The sequence below is a fragment of the Polyodon spathula genome, chromosome 7, assembly GCF_017654505.1.
Source record: "Polyodon spathula isolate WHYD16114869_AA chromosome 7, ASM1765450v1, whole genome shotgun sequence".
Lineage (NCBI taxonomy): Eukaryota > Metazoa > Chordata > Actinopteri > Acipenseriformes > Polyodontidae > Polyodon > Polyodon spathula.
In genome coordinates, this window is record NC_054540.1 from 34,033,835 (window position 1) to 34,055,563 (window position 21,729).

At 40.4% G+C, this 21,729-nt stretch overlaps 2 protein-coding genes across 3 annotated transcripts in view; both read right to left on the minus strand.

The window, feature by feature from the left end:
• LOC121318569 (ras association domain-containing protein 3-like) overlaps positions 1–4,905 on the minus strand; it is an 83,433-nt gene extending 78,528 nt beyond the window's left edge. The window contains exon 1 of the mRNA XM_041255382.1: positions 1,673–4,905. Within this exon, the coding sequence (XP_041111316.1) occupies positions 1,673–2,081 (409 nt within the window). The 5' untranslated portion in view covers positions 2,082–4,905. The remainder of the gene's footprint in view (positions 1–1,672) is intronic.
• LOC121318571 (apoptosis facilitator Bcl-2-like protein 14) lies at positions 4,904–19,781 on the minus strand. 2 transcript variants are annotated; one of them, XM_041255387.1, is made up of 6 exons: positions 19,636–19,780; positions 9,293–9,560; positions 8,225–8,341; positions 7,767–7,837; positions 6,924–7,178; positions 4,904–6,224 (listed from the first exon to the last, which is right to left on the minus strand). In XM_041255387.1, the coding sequence occupies exons 2-6, from the start codon at positions 9,558–9,560 to the stop codon at positions 6,183–6,185; spliced, it is 753 nt and encodes a 250-aa protein (XP_041111321.1). In that variant the 5' UTR covers positions 19,636–19,780; the 3' UTR covers positions 4,904–6,182. The 2 variants fall into 2 exon arrangements, with proteins under 2 accessions (XP_041111321.1, XP_041111322.1); XM_041255388.1 differs by lacking the exon at positions 8,225–8,341 and having other exon boundaries at positions 19,636–19,781.
• Positions 19,782–21,729: the final 1,948 nt, after the last annotated feature.

Here is a 21,729-nt window from a genome sequence, read left to right on the forward strand (position 1 = left end):
TGTAACAGGGGTGGCCAAAGTCTGCCCTTCCACTCCTGGTCTTTGTTCCATCCTTGTTCTAAATTGTTTAACTGAATGAATTAAACCTGCACCCAGACCCTGAAGTAGTTAATGCTCTCGTTTTACCTGTTAAACCTGGAGTGGAATAGCCCTCTAGGACCGTGATTGGATACCCCTGAATTATAACTATACAAATGTAATTTCCACCCACAACACTGATTTTGTTATGACAACCTTTGTTACCCACCCGTTGGTGCTTTTTGCTTTGCACAATCATCTAACAAATATTACACAGTACTGTGTGTATTTTTGCAGAATGATGAGCTGGGAACAGCTTGAACCAGGGCCATCGCCAGAATGCTGGTTTGTGGAAACTCAGTTAATAAGTATCCCAGAGATTACTGAAGCAAAACTAACCCTGCATATTCCCTCGACGTGAAATACAAAGCTAGAGGAGTACAGAGTGCAGTTTAAGGTGTACTGTTATATTTCCTGAAGGGCAACTGTGCTGTTTGTGAAAACAACAGAAGAAACTTGTTTAGAATTGCATGGTTGAAACAATATTTCACATCTTAAAAACACTAGCACGTTTTAGGCACATGCATCCAATGCTATTGCAATGTGTCTGTCCCTGTCCGATTACTGTAGTAAAATGCAATACATTTAATACCTAGTGCATTGTCCTGTTTGAAAGGCATGACATCATAGTGTAGTATTACTGGTAAGAATATAGGGGCCCTTGGAATCGAGATTTTCATTTGGGCCACTGCAGGACAAATGTCGCTGATGCATAACAGGAAGGACCGTTTAACGTAGTCACGTGAACTCAACCTTGAGTAGGTCAATGTCTAGTAACCAATACATTCCCCCGCCACTGAGACTTCAGTGATTCAGTGGCTTTGACAGTGCAGTCGGGTAACTGAGTAAAATGATTGCATGTAAAAATTAAGTATATTAAGTTTAACATACCCATTATAAAAGCATACTGTGGTTTATCATGAAAAACGCATAGCAAACTTTAGTGACGCGTGGCGCATGTGAAAGGATGAGGACCAGCAAGCAGAAATGCTGCAGGCCAGACACAGGGTGCCTTCACGGAGAGCATTCTGCGCAGATTCCGCGCACAATCTGACCAATTTAGCCAATTGCCTTCTGAGAATGACCTCCGTGAACACACCCACGGTAAGAACACAAAATGTGCGTCTCTAGTCTCATTGTGAGTTAAACTCCGTCGGTTCCTCTGCACATACTGCTTACAAGGAACATCCGACCGGGTTTGCATGCCTGTCCCCGCTATTAATGAGACTCGCTACTACCGATCACGGGAGATAGGATAAATAATTCACAAATTGTTGGTAAATAATGTACTGCGCCCTGCTATACGCTTGTGGCTGACTGAGAACAAACGGGACGCACTAACACATTTCATAACTGTGTTGAAAATGCTGGAAAGTTCCATTTGCAAAATATGAAGTGACAGAAAGCACAAGATCAATATAAATAAACGCAGCGTTTTAAATAAAAGCCTGGTAAAACTGCAAAATAAACTTCTATAAAGGTTTCATCATTACACATCATCTAACTCGACAGGTGACAGAAACAGACCAGCCCACATTCAGTGTGTTTGGAGGTACGCACCGTACTATTTGTAAACAGACCAGTTTTCGCATACCTGAACATACAAGGCTGCTTTGCAGGATGTAGTGGCAGCAGTGGTCACACCAAGCCCCGGCGGTGCCCGCACAGAAACTGTGCCCCTCTCCTCTCTCTTCTCTCACTCGGGGATCTTTCCCTGGCGGCTCAAAGATGGTTCTCACATCGGGGGGGCGGTATCCTCTCTTCCTGCAGCGGGGGGCTCCAGCGACCACCCCTGCGGGACTCTGTTCCGCTGAATCCCCCGGCGCTTCCCAGTCGCAAACATCTTGAGCCGGAAAGACTGGGCTCTTTGTCAGCTTGAGCACCTTAACCGGGTTCTTTTGGAGCCGCGTCTTTGTTTGAGGAGATACCTTGCTGACGTTCTCCTTCCCCGCTGCTATGATCGAATTGGGCATTTGTTTAACAGCAGTCTTAGTCGCCGCCATGGCTGGATATATCACCGTCAACTGGAATTCAGCGCAGTACTTCTATATTGATTCATATCACCGCTTTCGAGTCATGTATGTACCTAATCCATTCAACAGGTATAGCTGGTTTGTCCGGTCCGCATCTCAGCTACAACAGCAAAACACTCCAGTGTCAAGAACAGAAGATACAGTATGCACCCCTCCCTCTTCGCGCACCTTCGCTGATTTCCCCCGGAGCCTCTACTTACAGTGGCAGGCTAAGCAAGCGAGCAGGTGGAGGATATATCGGGTTTCATTGAAATTAACTCAGTAGATACTGTCTGTAGGCATTTCTCATTTGATTAAAGTGGACAATATGAGCGGTGTTCATTTAGGCTGTGTGGTCAAAGCTGTGAAGAAAAATGATTGAAAAGGGTCGGGTTCAAAGTGTGTGTATATATAAGAAACACAATAATTGAAGGCTACGAGTTGTGTTAACATTGCGCATACTAAAAACATTGCATCAGGATTCTGTAAAACGTTATCAGTATAAGAAAAACACTATCTGGAAAAACTATTGTTTTTTTCTGTTTTGCTTCATGAGGAAGAGACTAGCCTGTTTCGAATCTATGGCCAGGTACTTGCTTGTCGCTGTCTCGACCTTTATGCACCCTCCTACCTCCAGACTATTATTTCTTCTACACCTCCTCTCGCCCACTCCGCTCCTCTGCCATCGGCAGATTGGCTGTACACCCCCCACTCCAGAGCTCTCTCCTTCTCCACTCTTGCCTCTCAGTGGTGGAACAACCTATCCACGGATATCAGGACTGCTCAGTCCCTGACCACCTTCCAGCACCTCCTCAACACACACCTGGTCAGACAGCATCTGTAAACATCACAACTCTCGGCTATACTGGACTATATGGCAACCAACTGTATCAGTACTTGTATTTACTTGCACTTACACTCAACCCTCTGCACTTCACTGTATTTTACTAATGCTCTCAATCATATAGTTGCTGTGTCGTATACTTGATTTTACTCTTAAAGGTAACCGTATTCACATTTATTTTTGCAATTGCTCTTATTTGACATCGTTCTTATCCATTATTGTATATTACTACTTGCTCTTAATCGACTTTACTCTTATAACCAAATATATTTAAGTTTAACTGCTTAGTTGTAATCACTCTGAAAGTAATTATTTACTGTATTTCTCATTTTCTGTCATTTGAATTTGCCCTTACTACTGATTTTTATTGTTTTCTATAATTGCTATTATCTGCATTTTGATACTTTGTAATAACTGTAAAGCCCCCTGGATAAGGGTGTCTGCTACGAAATAAATAATAACAATCAAGGCCGGATTAACCCATCACTGGGTTCTAGGCAAGCATACACTTGTGGGCCCCCTACCCCTGAACAAGCAGCCACACACACACACATATACATTATATAAACACATAATGTCAATCAAATCACTTGTGTGTGACAATGGGGCACAGGTAGACATAATGTGCACGTTTCACATATCTAGCAGCCCCACTGCCTGAAATGCATAGATAGCAAGTGACACAGCCACTCTATGCTATTGTCAGCTGTCTAAATTTGGTATCCCCTCAGTGTAAATACACCCAATATAAATCAAACCATTTTTAACAAAGACAAAACTAAACAAGTTGCTCAAGTAAGGTCATTGCGATAAGTTGCGTATAAAAGATCACATCAAAGGCTTTTTTTTTTTTTTTTTTTTTTTAATGAAAACAGACCATAGCTATCTGTACACATCACAAAGAAATAATGTCGTCTTGTCGAGAACGTTAGTAAATGATTACAAAATGCAGCCGACAACTGCTGCGTGTGCACATCACTTGTATTTTACCTCAGGCACGAGCAAAAGAATCAGTCGTGCCAATTGGGCGCTACCCACATTTTTAATATATTACATACACACAGACACACACACAAACTGCTAGAACTGAAGAGCACGCCAACAGACTTACTAAATGCACAAACAAAACACAGCATGCAAGTAATTGCAATGATTTCAAACATAAAAAGGCAATGGGGACAATTAAATGACAATTGATGTTACTTACTCTTCAGTAGAATGTGTGATTTCAGAGAATCGTGCTGTAATGATTGGAAAGAATGTGCTAAGGGGATGATCGCTTCACCGTGTCCCTGTCTCTCAAGTGCTCTTTTGGTTAATGTAAGACTATGGAAGCATGTTATTTGTAAACATGATTGTAGGAACTGAAGCCTGTAATATTACCAATGTTCATTACCATGTATCATAGCATTTCCTGTTCAAATTAACAAACACCCCAATGCAGGAACAAGCTGTGGTCATATACATTAATTTTACACCCACACATACCCCACCTCCCATTTTTGCAATAAAAACAAACAAAAAAAAACACATGTATGCAATACATTTTGAATGATGTTTCTGAAATTTCACAGGTGTAAATCTTTAACCAATACAATATTATAATTTCAACTAAGTCACACATACATCAAGAGAACAGCATATTCAGCTGTGGTAAAATTTGTGGTTGGAGCATCTTTAGCAAATCCGGTTAAAGATTATGTATGTGCAAGATGTCAGATAGATAATATCAATATCTACACATACACACATGAGAACAATAATTGATAAACTGTTAATTCACTATTTTATTATTTCAAATAAATAATTTTAGCCAATTAAAGTAATGACAATTGCTTCTCTTATGTATTTCTAGTGTGATGGGTATCCTGTTAAATCTCGATTGTCCTTAGAGACATTTGCTGTTTTTAATTCTCATATGAAGCATAAAAACACACACGCACACACACACACACACACACACACACACACACACACACACACACACACACACACACAAATAGTATAGCAAATCGCCACATGATGTCATTTCCATCTGATACAAACATCAATATTAGGGTCGATATTCCCCAAAGAGAACACCTTTATACAAACCATTATAAAATATCACAAAAAAAATAGGATTTGCTATTAAACAAAACATGTATTTGTGCTGTCCTGTTCTACACATTGGATAATATCTATAACTGTGATTGGCTGATACTTTGTAGGCAACTGATACAATGCGATAACTAGGAAGCTACGGAGACAATAGCAGTAGCAGAAGCACATGTAGGTGCAGAGTGGGGGGCCCTACGAGCATCCTGTCTGCAAGGTGTTTAAATAGTTCTGGAACGCCTTGAATCCCTTCTGGGAAGCTGCATTTAGGGCAATCTCTCCTTCAGAGTAACCGGTCAAGACTGTTCCTCTGGGACACTGACGCACCTGCCACCTGAGCACCAGGAATAAACCCTTCATCAAACTTTATTACATCTTATGTGTCTTGTCCAACAGAATGTAAAACAGGCTTGCAACAGGGAGACGCAGCTTATATATTATCCAGAAGAGGAGAGTCTCTACCATGACAAATGTAACAGCCATATGAGAGAGACAAAGAGAGAGAGACCCTTAACCATGAAGCGTGTGCTTCAGCTAGCAGGCACTTCTACTGGCTTCCCACCCATGTCTCCATTACTTTTTTTTTTTTTTTAGTGGTCGCTAATTATTTTTATTGTTTTCTCCCCAATTTAGTAATGTCCAATTATTTTTAGACTCAGCCCACCGCTACCACCCCTGCGCTGACTCGGGAGGGGTGAAAACGATCAAACTATGTCCTCCGAAGTATGGGCCATCAGCCTTCCACTTCTTTACACACTCCAGACTCACCATGCAGCCACCCAGAGCTACAGCGTCAGAGGACAATGCAGCCCTGGGCAGCTTAAAAGGCAAGCCTGCAGGCACCCTGCCAGACCACAGGGGTCACTGGTGCACGGCGAGCCAAGGACACTGTGGCCGACCCAGCCCTCCCTCCCCTTGGGTGGCGCTCAGCCAAGTGTAGAGTGCCTTTACTGGATGTGTCACTCGGTAGTCTTTCAATTACATTTTATACATTGGCCCTTCAGTTAGGGACAGAGATGCAAGTTGAAATTAGTGGTTTACAGCAGCTCATTTTGGCATTTTAAATGGTTCTCTTCTAAAGAACTGGCTCAAAGCAATTAGACACGTGTAAAATCCAGACAGACTTTGGCAGCATTTTGTTCTAGCAGCCACTATTCTACTTCCTCCTCTTCAGCATTGTTCAGTGCCTTTTGCTGTAACAAATAAAAATATAATTACTGTAATTTGGTATAAAAGGCGGCCCTAAATTATTATTACATTAGAATAATGAAAAAAATGTTTAGGCATTTTCTTTTTTAAAAATGGCAATTAATCACCTAACATACATATTCAGACAGGTACATATTTAGCATGGTTTACACAGACACACTTTTCCAGTTTCTATAAACTAGGCCTGAAGACCATGCATGGAGGCTGGACAACAGAGATAAGGAAGGGAGACCCCCTCCCTTCCACAAGACAAACTATCATTTGTCATTTAATTATTTTAGTTAATTAGTTATAACATATCGTGTGAAAAGTGTCTCGTCTTTCTGAATATCCCTGGATTTTTCGGTGCACTCATTTTGCAGTGAAGCTTTCAGGCCACTGCACGGCACACCAGGGAAGACAGCCAAGTTGCCTCAAAACTAGGTCTACTGGAACTGGGTTTCAAGCCACTGTTCCTGGAAAAGCTGCTTCGTGTTCCCTCAGCTTTATAGATCAGAATGTGGGGGTATATAAGGAAGCTTTTGTTTATTTTTTTTGTAAATTCCGATAAAAAAAAAGTTTAACAAGAGAAACCCGAGCATGTTCCCTCTATACTGTGGCTAATGAAGCTCGTAGTAAAACCTCGATTGGGCGAAACTGCTATGCATTAAGAGTCTTTAACAGACATCTAGCTAGACGCTTACCCAGCCCCCGTGACTCTCAGCCCAGATGCTGAAGTGCTCTCTCAGGTACTTGACTCCGAAGCCCATGCTCTGGTTCATGGGGTGATTATCGACGGTGGTGAGCTTGGCGGTGATGTCGGCAGTGAAAGCAATCCTGTCCGGTTCCTGCGCTGCAGAGGAACAGACTCTCTCCAGGAACATGTCCGTCACCTTCTTGAAGAATGAGTAACTGTACGCCTCTTTGAAGCATTTGGAAAGGTACTTGTCGGTCTTTATCTAAAAAGACAATTTTTTAAAAATATTATATATAATATACACACCTTCAAGTTAAAGATCACGTGCAACCAGGCTCCTCAATATAGACTCTGATGCCCTACTGATCTAAAGAATGTCTGTACCAAGTCTCATCACAAATCAGGCAAGTGTTACTAAAACCAAAATCAACATCTTGGTATCCTAACATAGAATCCCCTCCCTCTTCAAACACATACAAAATAATTTAACAAACCATCCACAAGTGCTTTTTAAATGTATGATTATTGACTTATGAATGAATAAATGTAAATAAAAATTTAAATACCCCAATTTTTCACCACAATATACAATGTCCAGTTTTGTTCCTCAACACAGCAATACCTACAGCAGTTTAGTAGCACTGCTGCCACCTAGAGTACATAGTTTGAGCTCACCAGGCACCTGATCAATAGGGTCTGCTGAGGATTAATGCAAACCTGCGCTCCCCTGACTGTATGATTCACACGGCACACCACGCAGCCAAGCCTTTAGCTAGGAAGACACTCAGGGACCCCATACCAATAGCCTAGTTCAGCGACGCAGTCCCCACTGTTTGAATCCTCCTCTTACCTCTTGGTTCAGCTCGTCTCCGGATTCTTTTAACAGCTCCACCAGCCTCTGAATAGTGTATTGCTCTTCATCTGCCATGCAAAGGAAATACGTCATTTTCTCATTTCAGTTTGACCTTTTCAGTTGCCAGTTTGCGATGAATGTGCCAAGGGAATCCAGGGATGGAAATAAACTTCTATTGCCTATCAGTTTCACCCATTCCAGGTTTTAATATGTGCTTGATTAGCCACAGTGTGTAGGTAACAAGCTCAGGCATGCCTTAAACTCAGTAATACCAGAAATGGATCAAACTGCTATGCAACAGGAGTCTTATTACCATCCCTGATTTTACCCTATCCACACTACCTAAATCTTGTGTGATCAACAACCATTGAAACCATGCGATTGCCATTCCCTTCAGTACATAGGTAGTGTAAACAGGGTATAACTGAACTTGCTGAATTAGGATTGAAGATTACCATCAATGCCATCGGGTTCAATGCTGTCTGACCGGCGGAACAGCCCTGGCAGGTTCTGATTTGAATCCACAATCTCCTGTAGTTTCTCTGCTATTTCCTCGACATCCTTTTCTTTAGCTAAAACCAATTACAAATCCAACTATTATTATTAAACTCTCGAATATGAAAAAGCAGTACCCATACACCAGTGTATTTAAAGAGCTTTAAATATAAAAGCATTACTGGTTTGGCAGCCGTTTGAAGACAGTGGGACAGAAACTTTTGCTCCTGTGAAACATTTATTCCACTACTTTCCAGAATGCAAGTCCTCGTTAAAGGACTGCAAACTAATGCAATTAAAACACATCACTTTTATTAACATTATTACTGGTTCCCTATTTATATTCTGCAGAATCTTTTGGTTCTTCAAAAGGTTTCTGTTTATTTATCTATTTTGTTATGTTAAATTAAAGGATATGCAATTATTCAAAATACACAAAAGCATCACCCTTATATAGCATCTTTCAAGACCAGGGCCTCTCAAAGCGCTGAACACATTTCAGCAAAGCAAAATAAAAGTAATACAGATAAACTGTAGGCCACATGGTGTCATTTTAGCGATTTTGAACAGCACAGGTGATCAGGTAGGAGGAAGCAGCTGCAGGGTTTAATTTCTAGTGTTATATTTGAAATCTCCACATACATTACAAGACTGAAGTTGACAATACAAGCGAAGAACCGAAAGATCTTGAATAGAAGAGAAAGGGGGGCCAGCGATATTACTGCAGGTGTGCATAAGAGGCAAAACTATACAACCCTGGTTAGCAAGCTTTTCATTAGCAGTTTGATATCGGCACAACAGCACACTCCAGTTCAAATAATGTCTGAGACTTTGCTCTGCTTGCTGCTGAAGAATACTACTACACAGATTGTATTTGAACACCCTGGGCTGTGTTCTTGCTTTCCTATCAGCGTCACCACAGTATTTGTTGCAGATCCATTCTGTTGCTGGTTCTGCTGGGGTTTCTTCAGAGGACTACACTGAGATCACAAAGGGAGTTTCCAAAGCCCACGTTGGTGTTCCATTACCTTGGTCCCTTGTAGGTGGCTGCTCCGAGAGCTCTTCTTCCTGAGGACGCACACACTTCGGAATCAGCTTCTTCCAGCCACGCCTCTTCTTCGTCTTGCTCGTCTCACTGGCCTTGTGTTCCCGAGCTGCAGGGCTGGGTCTCTCCTTCTCAGGGCTGCGCTGTGCTTTGAGCTCAGGCCTCCTGCGCTGCGCATAGGCCATCAAGATCCGGAACTCTATGCAGTCAGTCTCTGTGCCGTTCATCTCCGAGGCACCGGTAGGACACATCTTAAAAATATATATAAAATGATGCATCAATATAAAGCATACTGGACACTGCACATACCCTACTAAATGAACACCACAGTTGACCACTAGCAAAGACATGCAAGTCTTTGTTAGCTTATTGACTTTGTGCCCACAGGCAAGTCCAGCACAGGTACATCTCAGCACAAACACAAAGAGAGGCTTTGAACAATAATTATAAACAATTACTATTATACATCCAGAAATACATATATGCTAAACAAAATCTTCAGCTACAGGACACATGACTTTGCTGCCAATGGCCTGGCTATAAAAACTTTCACCAAGTTTTTGTTGCAAATAAAACAGCTAACTTCTCAGAGTCGCCAGTCAGCAGCATGCAGACATCGACTCAGTTTAGGAGGCATTTTAACCAGTGGGGGCATTTTTTGTTATTTATGGGTTGTGTTAACATGAAAAGCACAGAGAACATTGCGCAACTACAATGAGTGAGTGTTTTTATTTTATCTTAGAGGAGAAATGCTTTTTTTTGTGTGGCAGGGAGTTTCCACAAGATATTTGACTTATCATGGTTTGAATTTCAGAGTGGGATTGAAGGAATCACACATTTTCCCAAGTTGCTTCTGCATATCCCGCAAACAAACCAAAGGTTACGCACATATTACTCAGGCATCGTGTATGCAGTACTGCTAGCCGGAACTACGAGCGCCTGAAGTTAAGTGACATCATGTGACAGAGTAAGTCAGTAAGTAGCCAGTCTGTTTGAGGCTGCTGTGTAAAGAGCCCGTCTAGGTAAGTGTGTGCGCCCAGGTAAAGGGCTTAGCCTGCGTGTTAGTCAGGATTTTAACCCCCTCCCTGCCGTATTTCTGTCTGTCATAGATATATATCTGTAAAAAATATCTATAAAAATGACCAAACATGATTATTTTGGAAAAACAAGAGGAAATAGGGCCGAGTGTAAAAAGTGAAAAAAAATAAATAAATAGAGCGCTGGTTGAAAAGAAAAGCACCTTTTTCTTCTGCTGCATGCAAAAACATCAGGCAATGGCAAAAGCAATGCATTGCTCTGTCTCAGTGATGAACAGCTGTTAGGTCTCCTGAAAGCAGCTTGTTTTTATTGATGAGGCAGTAAAATAGTTTTTTATATGCAAAAATACCTTTTCTTTTGCCATTCCCCCTAAAATTTTTGAATCCTCCCACTGATTGGCTGCAGCATGGGGGGGGGGAATCCCCCCCCCCCCCCCCAGCACACAAAATGAAATTCAAGCCTGCTTATTGTAGGGTTGGTGTTTAAAACATATTGCAGTTGACACCACTTAGAACAGGCACATATGTGTTAACGTGGTTCACCCCCAGCAAGCGATGGATGGTATAAACACCCACACAAAAACCTGACCTTCAAAATGTCCCTCAATCACCAGCACAGTAATCAAAACAAACAAGCGTGCACACGGTTAAAAATCTTTAAGATACTCTACACTAGATTACACTACCAAAAAAAATATGTATTAAAACTTATGAATGTAATAAAAAGTACAGTAATCTGTCATGGGAACAGAGCAAGGGTGGATACGTAAAACGGCAGATAAATGAATCCTGTTGAAATATCATTATACACAGCTGCAAATTACTATACTATATTATTGATTTGAGATTCATCTTGTATTAGGGATCTCCCCTAAATTCCTTGTTTAGAAAGATACAGGATATTAATGCTTGTGACAGAGTAGCCGTCTACCGTGTGGGTGCGTACATTCGCTGCTGAGCGACAGGCAGGAGATCGAGATGGAGGTTGAAGCTGATACGCCCCACAGGTAAGCAGGACTTATTTACATATTGCAGCGCAGAGCTGCGTTTTTTCCAGGATATAAAGAGACAGACAACAGTTGTAGTTTAAACAGCAGTAGGAAAATGCCGTCTCTTATTTATTTTTAGCTTTTAGTGAACAATGGCTCTCACTGCTCTCACTCACAAACTCAACCTCCTCAACTCTCAATTTTCCAACCACCAGATCCCCTTGTCTCATTGAAACTCATCTCCTCACACAACCCAGTGCCTCCTCCTTCCTTCTCCACTAGCTTAGACTAAAGTTAGTACACTTGTTAATCCTGATTGCAGAGTACCAGACGATAATCACCACAGGTGGATCATCCGCTAAAATCAGACTACACAAGATCCTGATTGCATACCAAATAGGACGTGAGATGATCCTGTTCAGGTGTACAAACTTAATACTATGAAGTAGAAGACTAACTTAGTATGCTTGCTTGTCCTACGTTTATACAGCACATTTTAACACAAAGACAGCGCCATTATTCTCTGAAATGCTGTCTAAAAACTAGAAGTCTTTTGAACTTCAGTCTGAACCCTTTGAAGCACTTGGTTCAGCAAGGTTCGCTCGCCGAGTCACTGAAATATCCTTAATAAAATTGACAATCGCACTATGTAATGATATAATGTACCTTAATATGTTGTTGATACACTATATTAAGCAATTATTCATTCTTAGGTAGACAGCGAATGTATATGGTAGTTTAAATAAACTACTATAGCAATGTGGCACCCTTTTCCTTTTTTATAATTTATTATGGTTGAGGAACAAAGTATTCTGAAGAGATTGGTTTCGTTCTTCATTAAAATGAAGTACAAACTTTATTAACGTGCTGCAAAATAAGATACTGTGTATTTAAATAATAAAAAGCAGCACTGTAGTAATGTGAATGTGTATGTATACAATGCAGTTCAAGTTATGCCACTAGAGATCAGTAGCGCCCTACATACTTACCCTCTACCTAGGATACCGTGGGGTCGAGAAAGTCCTTAGAAAACACTAATGTGTAGGTTTCAACAGAGATTGTTCTAATAAAGACACTGTGATTAAAGTTATACTCTTGCATCTTGGATCTCGGGTTATTACATATCAAATCGGATTAACATATTACAAATCGGACAACTTGTCTTAGGTCGTTGAAAACGGAGACAACGAAGGAGAAAAGACAAGTGTAGCTGCATAGCTTCAGCCCAACCTGCTAACGTTAGCGAGAGCGCTCACAGACAACGAAACATGGCTGCCACGGTAGGAACAACCGCGCCGTTTGATAGTCAACTACAGACATGGGAGGAATATTACGAAGTGCTGTCGCATTTTTTTGAAGCAAATGAGATTGACAACGGCAATAAAAAAAGGGCGATTCTCTTAAGTTCGGTAGGAAGCCAAACATATAGTCTGATGAGAAATTTGTTAAGCCCAGATAAGCCAGGGGACAAATCGTTTGACGATTTAGTTGAACTGTTGAAAACGCACTACAACCCAAAGCCCAGCAAAATAGTTCAACGCTTTAAATTTAACTCGAGAAACAAACAAGCGAATGAGAGTGTGACTGAATATGTGGCAGTGCTACGAGAACTGGCTCAACATTGCAACTATGGAGACAGGCTAAAGGAAATGTTACGGGACAGGCTAGTCTGTGGTATAGACGATGATCGTATTCAGCGCAGGCTGTTAGCAGAAACCGAGTTAACATTTGAAAAAGCACTGAAACTTGCTAAGGCATTGGAGACAGCGAATAAAGATGTTCAGGATTTACAATGGCAAAGCAAAGGAAGCAATGGTGCTAACTGGAAACATGCTAGCCAGGCTACAGTGCAAAAGCTAAAAACGTGGAGGGAACCACGAACTGGCGGAACTATGAGGACATGTTATAGATGCGGTGGTGAGCACATGGCGAATGACTGTCGTTTTCTTAAGGAAATGTGTCAAAGATGCAGAAAAAAGGGGCACATCAGGAAAGCGTGCAGGGCGAACTCACCTGTGGAGAAAACCAAACCTAGAGGGGGAGGAAAACAAAAGCAGGGAAAAGTGAAAAAAAAAAACATGGGGCTCATCACATTAGCGAAAATCCTGAAACAGATGCAAGTGATGGTGAAGACGTGTTCATTATGAATAACGTAACAGAGACAAGCATTCCCAAGGTAGCGCCTATCACGTTACAGTTAAAAGTGAACAAGTCGGATGTGCAATTTGAGGTTGACATGGGGTCCAGTGTTACAATTATGAATGAAACAGAGTACTCCAAACTAAGGAATGGGGCAAAAGTACCTGAGCTAAAGACATGTTCCCTGCATCTCAGAACCTATACAGGCGAAAGAGTGAAAACATTGGGTACTGCAAACTTAACTGTACAGTACAGAGAGACTGTTAAACAGCTGCCAGTAGTAGTAGTGTCTGGCAAAGGACCAAACCTACTGGGCCGCGGTTGGATTAAGGAGTTGGAATTAAACTGGGGCACTGTAAACCAGATAGGTAGAGACAAAACAACACTCCAGGATGTGTTGAAGAAACATGAGAATGTATTCAAAGAGGAATTGGGGACATTGCGAGGCCCACCAGCTAAAATATGTTGACAAAGAGGCAACACCAAGGTTCTTTAAGCCAAGACCTGTGCCTTATGCTATGAAACCGAAGGTGGAGGCTGAGCTGGACCGCCTCTTGAGAGACAAAATAATTGAACCAGTGAAATTCTCTGAGTGGGCAGCTCCCATAGTCCCAGTGCTAAAGCCTGATAACTCTGTGAGGATTTGCGGAGATTACAAACTTACTGTAAATCGGGTGTCCAAACTGGAACAGTATCCCATTCCCAGAATTGAAGATCTTTTTGCAAAGCTCTCAGGAGGGGCAAAATTCAGCAAATTGGACATGAGTCATGCCTATCAACAGGTAATATTGGATGAGGAATCAAAAAAGTATGTAACTATAAACACACACAAAGGGTTATTTACTGTAAACCGTCTTCCATTCGGGGTTTCATCCAGTCCAGCTATCTTTCAGAGAATTATGGAGGGTTTGCTGCAGGGAATTCCCCATGTAGCCATTTACCTGGACGACATCATGGTGACGGGCAAGAATGATCAGGAGCACCTGCAGATGCTAAGCGAGGTACTTCGGAGAGTGGAGGAGGCAGGCCTACGGCTAAAGAGAAGGAAGTGTACCTTTCTGGGAAGTGAGGCTGAGTTTCTGGGTCACAAAGTGGATGCCACAGGACTACACCCACTTAAGAACAAGGTACAAGCTATCCAAAATGCACCTGCACCTACCAACATAACAGAGCTTAAGGCTTATTTAGGACTATTGAACTATTATAACAGGTTTTTACCTAACCTGTCAACACTGTTGGCTCCACTGCACAAATTGTTGAGAAAAGACACAAAATGGCAATGGAAAAAAGAGCAGGAGGCTGCTTTTGAGAAATCTAAAAAGCTCATGCAATCCACAGATATACTTGTGCATTACGACAGTGAGAAAGAGCTGATTCTGTCCTGTGACGCCTCCCCCTACGGGATAGGCGCAGTACTTTCACACCTCATGCCAGATGGGTGGGAGAGACCCATAGGTTTTATGTCAAGAACACTCACATCAGCTGAACGAAACTACTCTCAGCTTGATAAAGAGGGACTGGCTGTGATTTTCGGGGTGCAACGGTTTCACAAGTATCTCTATGGTAGAAAGTTCACCATATGCACAGATCATAAACCGCTTCTTTCACTCTTCAACGAAACGAAGGCTGTTCCACAGATGGTGTCACTGAGGATCCAGAGGTGGGCTGTGACACTGCGGGCGTATGAGTACGTGATAGTCTACAAGGCGGGTAAGGACCACGGCAACGCAGACGCCTTGAGTCGTGTGCCACTGCCGGACACTTCCCAATCCACAGGTCTGGAAGACAGGGTGCTGATGATGGAAGACATAGCGATGGTGACCGCAGAGGAGGTGAGAGTGTGGACAGGGAAAGATTCCATACTGTCTAGAGTGAGAGAGTACGTTTTAAGGGGGTGGCCACAGCAGGGGGAAGGAACAGATTTTATACCTTATTCTGCTAGGAAGACAGAATTGAGTGTGCAAGATGGTTGTGTCTTGTGGGGGGCACGTGTCATCATCCCACAGCGAGGACGACAGGCTGTGTTGGAACAGCTGCATCAGTGCCATCCAGGGGTTTCGCGCATGAAGGCTCTGGCCAGAAGTTATTTCTGGTGGCCCAAACTAGATGAGGAGATAGAGACACGGGTAAAGGCATGTAGCAAGTGTCAGGAACACCGGAAAGCACCAGCCACAGCCCCGCTACATCCCTGGGAGTGGCCAGACAGACCCTGGAAGCGATTACACCTAGATTATGCAGGACCATTTATGGGGCAGATGTTTTTGATACTCATAGATGCTCATTCCAAATGGATGGATGTTTACCCGGTAACTTCAGCAACATCAGCTGTTACAATTGACTGTTTGCGAAAAAGTTTTAGCAATCAGGGATTACCAGAAATGGTAGTTTCTGATAACGGCACCTGTTTTGTCAGCTCAGAGTTCAAGGAATTCATGAACAAAAATGGCATTGTCCATGTTTTATCAACCCCGTTTCATGCGTCTTCCAACGGTCTCACAGAACGAGCCGTTCAAATATTCAAGACGATGATGAAGAAAGCGGGAGAAGGAAGTATGTCAACTAAAGTGTCAAGGGTACTATTCAGTTATAGGTTAACACCTCAAACTACCACAGGACTCTCCCCAGCAGAGATGTTACTAGGGAGGAAACTTCGGTCTACAATTGATTTAGTGCATCCCGATTTAAAGAGAAAAGTGGAAATTAAGCAGAATAAACAAAAGGAACACCACGACAAGCACACAAAGGGGAGGAGTTTTGGAGATGGAGACTCTGATGACAAGAAACATCAGTTACGGTCCCAAGTGGATACCAGGAGTCATTGCAACAGTGACTGGTCCTGCATCTTTCAAGGTAATGCTGGGAGATGGCAGGATAGTACGCAGACACATAGATCAGATCCTGTCTAGACAACAGGACAACACCACTGGGCCAGAGGATATTGTGCAGGACACACCTGCAGAGGTTCTACAACCACCAGCTAGAGTAACCATGCCAGATGAACTTGTTCCAAACAATGCGGACACTGTCTCAGAGCAGCTTGCTTTGAAACCAGAGGAACAAACTGGGAGTTCCCCAAAGGTGGGCAGGGACAATCAAAGCATGGCACAAGCTGTGCGTCGTTCCCAAAGAACTGTCAAAAAGCCTGGTTACCTGAAGGACTTTGACTTGTAAATAAAAAAAATTTAAAAAGTTTGAAATTAAATGTTTATGTACAGTTAAGGATGGACTATTGTGTGTAGTTGTTGTTACAGCAATAGTTCAGAGACATCTAGTGTATTAGTGTTACATTTTGTTTATAACTGTGTTTAAACTGTTTCCAAATTTTAGAGAAGCTGAAATCTTAAGGGGGGGAGAATGTAGTAATGTGAATGTGTATGTATATAATGCAGTTCAAGTTATGCCACTAGAGGTCAGTAGCGCCCTACATACTTACCCTCTACCTAGGATACCGTGGGGTCAAGGAAGTCCTTAGAAAACATTAATGTGTAGGTTTCAACAGAGATTGTTCTAATAAAGACACTGTGATTAAAGTTATGCTCTTGCATCTTGGATCTCGGGTTATTACAAGCACAACTGATGTATTCAATTTAACCAGAAATGTCAGTGTAATGTGTATTAAATAAACACATTTAGAACTTAACGTCAAGCAGCAATAGGCTGCCGGCAAGTTAAAATGCAGGTATGATCCGTGTGCAGAATGTGCATTAAAAGGCATGTAGTAGCTACAATTACATTATGAATATAGGTGTACTTTTACTTAAATGTGTTTATTAAGTGTTAGTAATGACAACGTACACAAATGTCCGAGTTCCTCTTAACACTTTAATGTGTGAATTTCCATCCGCACCTGTAATGGCTTATTATGGGTTAGTCCTCATTACCGGTCTAAATTATTCAATTCAGCTAAACCAGATTTTCAGGATTAGCTGTTTGGTACACTGCAATCAGGATTAATTTAGTACCGATCTGCTAGACTAATTTCAGTGCACTTGATGCGGATCAAGTCACTCGTACGCTGCAATCGACCCCAACAGACCTGAACAAGAATAACACAGTTTACAAACACACATTTACAGAGAACAACCATCCCCTTCCCACATTGTCCCTTGCTTTTTGAAGTAACCTTGCATTATTTACTGACAGAGTTCCAAGCATGCTTTAGCAAGTACACAGCGTCTAAGACATTTTATTTACACTGAATTTTCGTGCTGATGCTCATCGCTTTTCTCTTTCCAGCCATGCTTGCTGTTGCAGTCAGTGCTGTTTTTTCAAACTGTAAACCCGACACTGAGTACAGGGATTAAATAGCCAAGGTACAGTACAGAGCTAATCACTCAATAACGAGGGGCAAACAGCTGATTGATTGATCTTTCAAGATTTTTTTACTACAGTAATGTGCTACTTTTTTCTATTAATCTGTGAATGGCAAGGTAACAAGATGAAAACAGCTAATTTGTGAATTAGTAAGAGCGATTACTAGAGTATAAAGCAGCAAGTTTGTTATTTAAACCTATGTGAATGGCACACAAGATCCAAAAACAGCTGAGTTTGCCCAAAATATACGGCATGTTTAACGCGGTATAAACTATGCCTTTGTTACTGAAATCAATGGGAATGGCAAACAGCAAATGCTATTTGTCCGATATAAACGGCTGCCTGAAATAACCCTGCATTGTGCAAGTGGTGGCGACTTTACTGCATTATTTGAAGCCCATGCAAAATATTGCGCAACTCCCAAATAGATGTACTGTTTCTAACAGTGAACAGAAAATATTATATATTCTGTTGAAACAGGGAAGGTAACAGCTGTACTTCAGTTATGACTCATGTCTCACGCCCACTTCCAGCCTGTCACTGTTGCTGTGCAGTATTTACCAATTGAAACTGTACATGGTTTCAGTTTCGTCAAACTCATCTACCCAGAAAATGGTTTACTGGAAATATTGTCAATTCGTGTCAGTGCGGTGCGTTTTTCAAGGCATTATTCACAACACCTATACCCAGAAAATGGTTTACCACCCCCCCCCCCCGGAAAAAATAAAAAAACAAAAAAAAAAAAAAAAAAGAGTTTTTATCCTAGCCTTATTATTTATCGCAGGAGTTTTAACAGCCTTAAGGCATATATTATTTAAAGAAACTTTTCAGCTTTTAAAGTATTCCATGTAGGAAAGGGTTAATTCAAGCTGAAACGCTTATCAACTGTTTGAGATAGGGTTTACTTTTAAGAGCACCGTTTAACCTATATGAATGTTAATAAATTATCTTAAAAAAAAGTTAAAGTATTTAACTTCGTATTGCTACAACATACAAAATATTAATAACAGTGGATTTCTCGTGCCAACACATTTAGTTTCAATATACAAGCGTGCTTTGTCGTCACCGCTGATATACTGTACTTCTGGTCTAGCTCAGCTGATCTTTTTGATTAGTTGGCAAAATTGGTGACGCTGCTTTCACGCATTGATTGAGGCGGATTATCAGAAGTTGCTATGGTTGCTGAAAATTGAAAGGCGCAAATATTTTTTTTGTTTTGTTTTCTTCCCTGAAATACACTTTATTCACAGGGCGGGTTTGAAAATAAGTATCTATGAATGATTTAACTTTAAAAATTACCCGACTGCTTGCTTATTAAATTACAATATGGCCGTTCTATTTAAATTGTCAACATTTTTTTATATATATATATATATATATATATATATATATATATATATATATATATATATATATATATATATATATATATATATATATATATATATATATATCTCCAAGGCTGTCAATCACACTTATTACACAGAGGAGAAAAGAATACGTTTGAAGTGCTTTCGTAGTTCTGTTAATGGAGTGTGTTAATACCAATAGAAAGACACCAACAACTGAGGATAGGCCACTTACGTGTCTTTAGGTTTAGTAACAGGCACGTTGTAATCGTATGGAATATGTATACTAATACGAACGAGTTAAACGACTCTGGGTATTACTATTCGAGACGACACAGGTTGTGGAATAAAACAACACTGTCATAAAAAGTTGTTACAATTGTGAAATTGCCATTGGTTTACTGAGCCGTAACAGTTTCAGTACTGTTTAAATAACTGTTATCGTGACACGTCTCTTAATACCTAACCCAACTAACAAACATAAAAAATTCAACATACCTTTTCTTAAATTACTAAGAACAGCACTGTATGCAGTGAAAGTCCTCCGTGTCTCGCTTAGCTTTTTCTGGAAGTGTAAAGAATGCTTTTGCAGCGCGTCAAAAACCTCAGCATAATAGTTTCACCTTCTGATTCAGTTTTTGTTTTAAATACTTAAGCCACCGCCCGCTTTATAGGTCTACGAGAAACTCCCTCACACGTGGTTTATATATTTGCTATGTAGACGCGAGAGAGGACCATACTATGATATTAAATTTAATTTAAGCTACATGTAATCGTATTGTCTTTTGAATGCAAACTAAATCATTTCCTCTATGCTCGGTAAATACAAAAAAAATATTAAAAATAATGCACCGTAAATAGCAGCGTCGTACAAATAAATAAAAAAAAAAAAAATTATATATATATATATATATATATATATATATATATATATATATATATATATATATATATATATGGACATAAAGTACAGTTCTGCACACAGCAAACAAACCTCACATCTTTTCTATATTAGTGCTTACTTTCCTTGGCTATTGGTGAACTCCTGATTGTGAATTTCACTTATTGTAACAATTTGAGATGACATTGAAAGAGTTAAGGACACCACCACTAGTGTTTTGAATTATACAGCAGCCTACACATTTATTAGAACACCTCATTGCTTCTGTAGTTTTGATTTGTTGTGCATATGAAATCAAACCACTGTAACTGAACATTGTAAAAATAGACAAATTAGGGATTGTCTAATTTAATTGGTGACTTGAATAAGCCACAGATGCAATTCATTTAATGTAGTAAGAGAAAAGGAACACATAGGCACAAATGGTAAAATGCATGAGACTTTTTAGAAGTTGTTGAGATGCCTAATTAAAGCATAAAGTGATCTAAAATATTCACATACAAGTGCCTATTGTTTCTTTAGCAGTGATTCCTGACCGAAAATTTAAATTCTATATTTAACTAATATATATACACACCACATTTAGTTTTATCTATCCTGTTATGAGTGATGCACAGTCATACTAAATGACTAATTGTGATATACTGAGAATTGACTAGCTTATTATAAACACTGTATAACCTGCATCAACAGGTTCTGCCTGGTTGTAGATTTTTAAAATGATCTACTGCACAAAGTATTGTCTTCTTGAACTCTTGATTGTTCTTGCAATATTAATCAAGGATCTAGAATGTTTGTCAGCATGACTCATTTTCTTCACTGTTGTTCTCACTTCAACCTTAACTCTTTCAGTCCTGAATTATTTTTGTCAAGCTGAAGAATGCAAAGTGAAGTTATGTAATTCAAAAAGGAACTCCTTTATTGAGTATACATGAGAACAGGGCAGCCATATGTTTTACATATATTTTGGTAAATGAAACTTCCAAGTCCCCTCAGTACTTTAAGAACTAAATGGCGCTAAGATAAGGACGAACCTTGAGGTCTTGCCAGGACTGAAAGGGTAAAAGAGACACTTGCTCCAATATCATTTTATTGGATGCTGTTTGTCGTCATTGATTCAGAGCTCCGATGCTTCAATACTGAGTTATTATCATGTGTCTCTATATCTGTCTTGCTTTGAGCTCATTTGAACTCAGCTCACACCAAGATAAGCACCAACTAGACAGTAAACTAATGTGATCCATCCATTTCCTGTACTCATATGGAGAGCAGGTGTCACAATAAATGACTCTCTTTTTATTCTTATTTCTTCTGGCAAGATTACATTAGAAAGGGGTTGTCTATCTTTTTAAAGAAGATGTTTTCTAGAAATACATCCAGGTAGTGGGGTGTTCTGTGACAAACTTGGATGGGCTTTAGCCAACAATTCACACACACACAACACAACATCATTTGTGTGCACTCTTCTTGTAAATCTAATCCCTATGGATATTTTGCTGAGAAGTAATTTGAGAGTGATGCCATCTACAGTAAGATTTTGTTAATGAATCTTATTTTAACATTGAAAAATTACATTGTAGAGTCTGGTAGTAAGCATACATCAAACCTGCTTATTCCTGTCTATAATATGGGTTGCAGTATTGCTATTCATTGAAAATATATTTTTTACAAAGTTGCCTATTTAATAATTG

What these genes read in the sequence shown, in the direction of transcription:
- LOC121318571 (XM_041255387.1), bottom strand. Translation starts at nt 9,560, where the DNA reads ATGTGTCCTACCGGTGCCTCGGAGATGAACGGCACAGAGACTGACTGC. An exon ending in TGAACCCGATGGCATTGATG is followed by an intron (nt 7,838 to 8,224) that starts GTAATCTTCAAT and finishes TTTGCATGGCAG; the next exon opens with ATGAAGAGCAATACACTATT. An exon ending in GAGACGAGCTGAACCAAGAG is followed by an intron (nt 7,179 to 7,766) that starts GTAAGAGGAGGA and finishes TTGTCTTTTTAG; the next exon opens with ATAAAGACCGACAAGTACCT.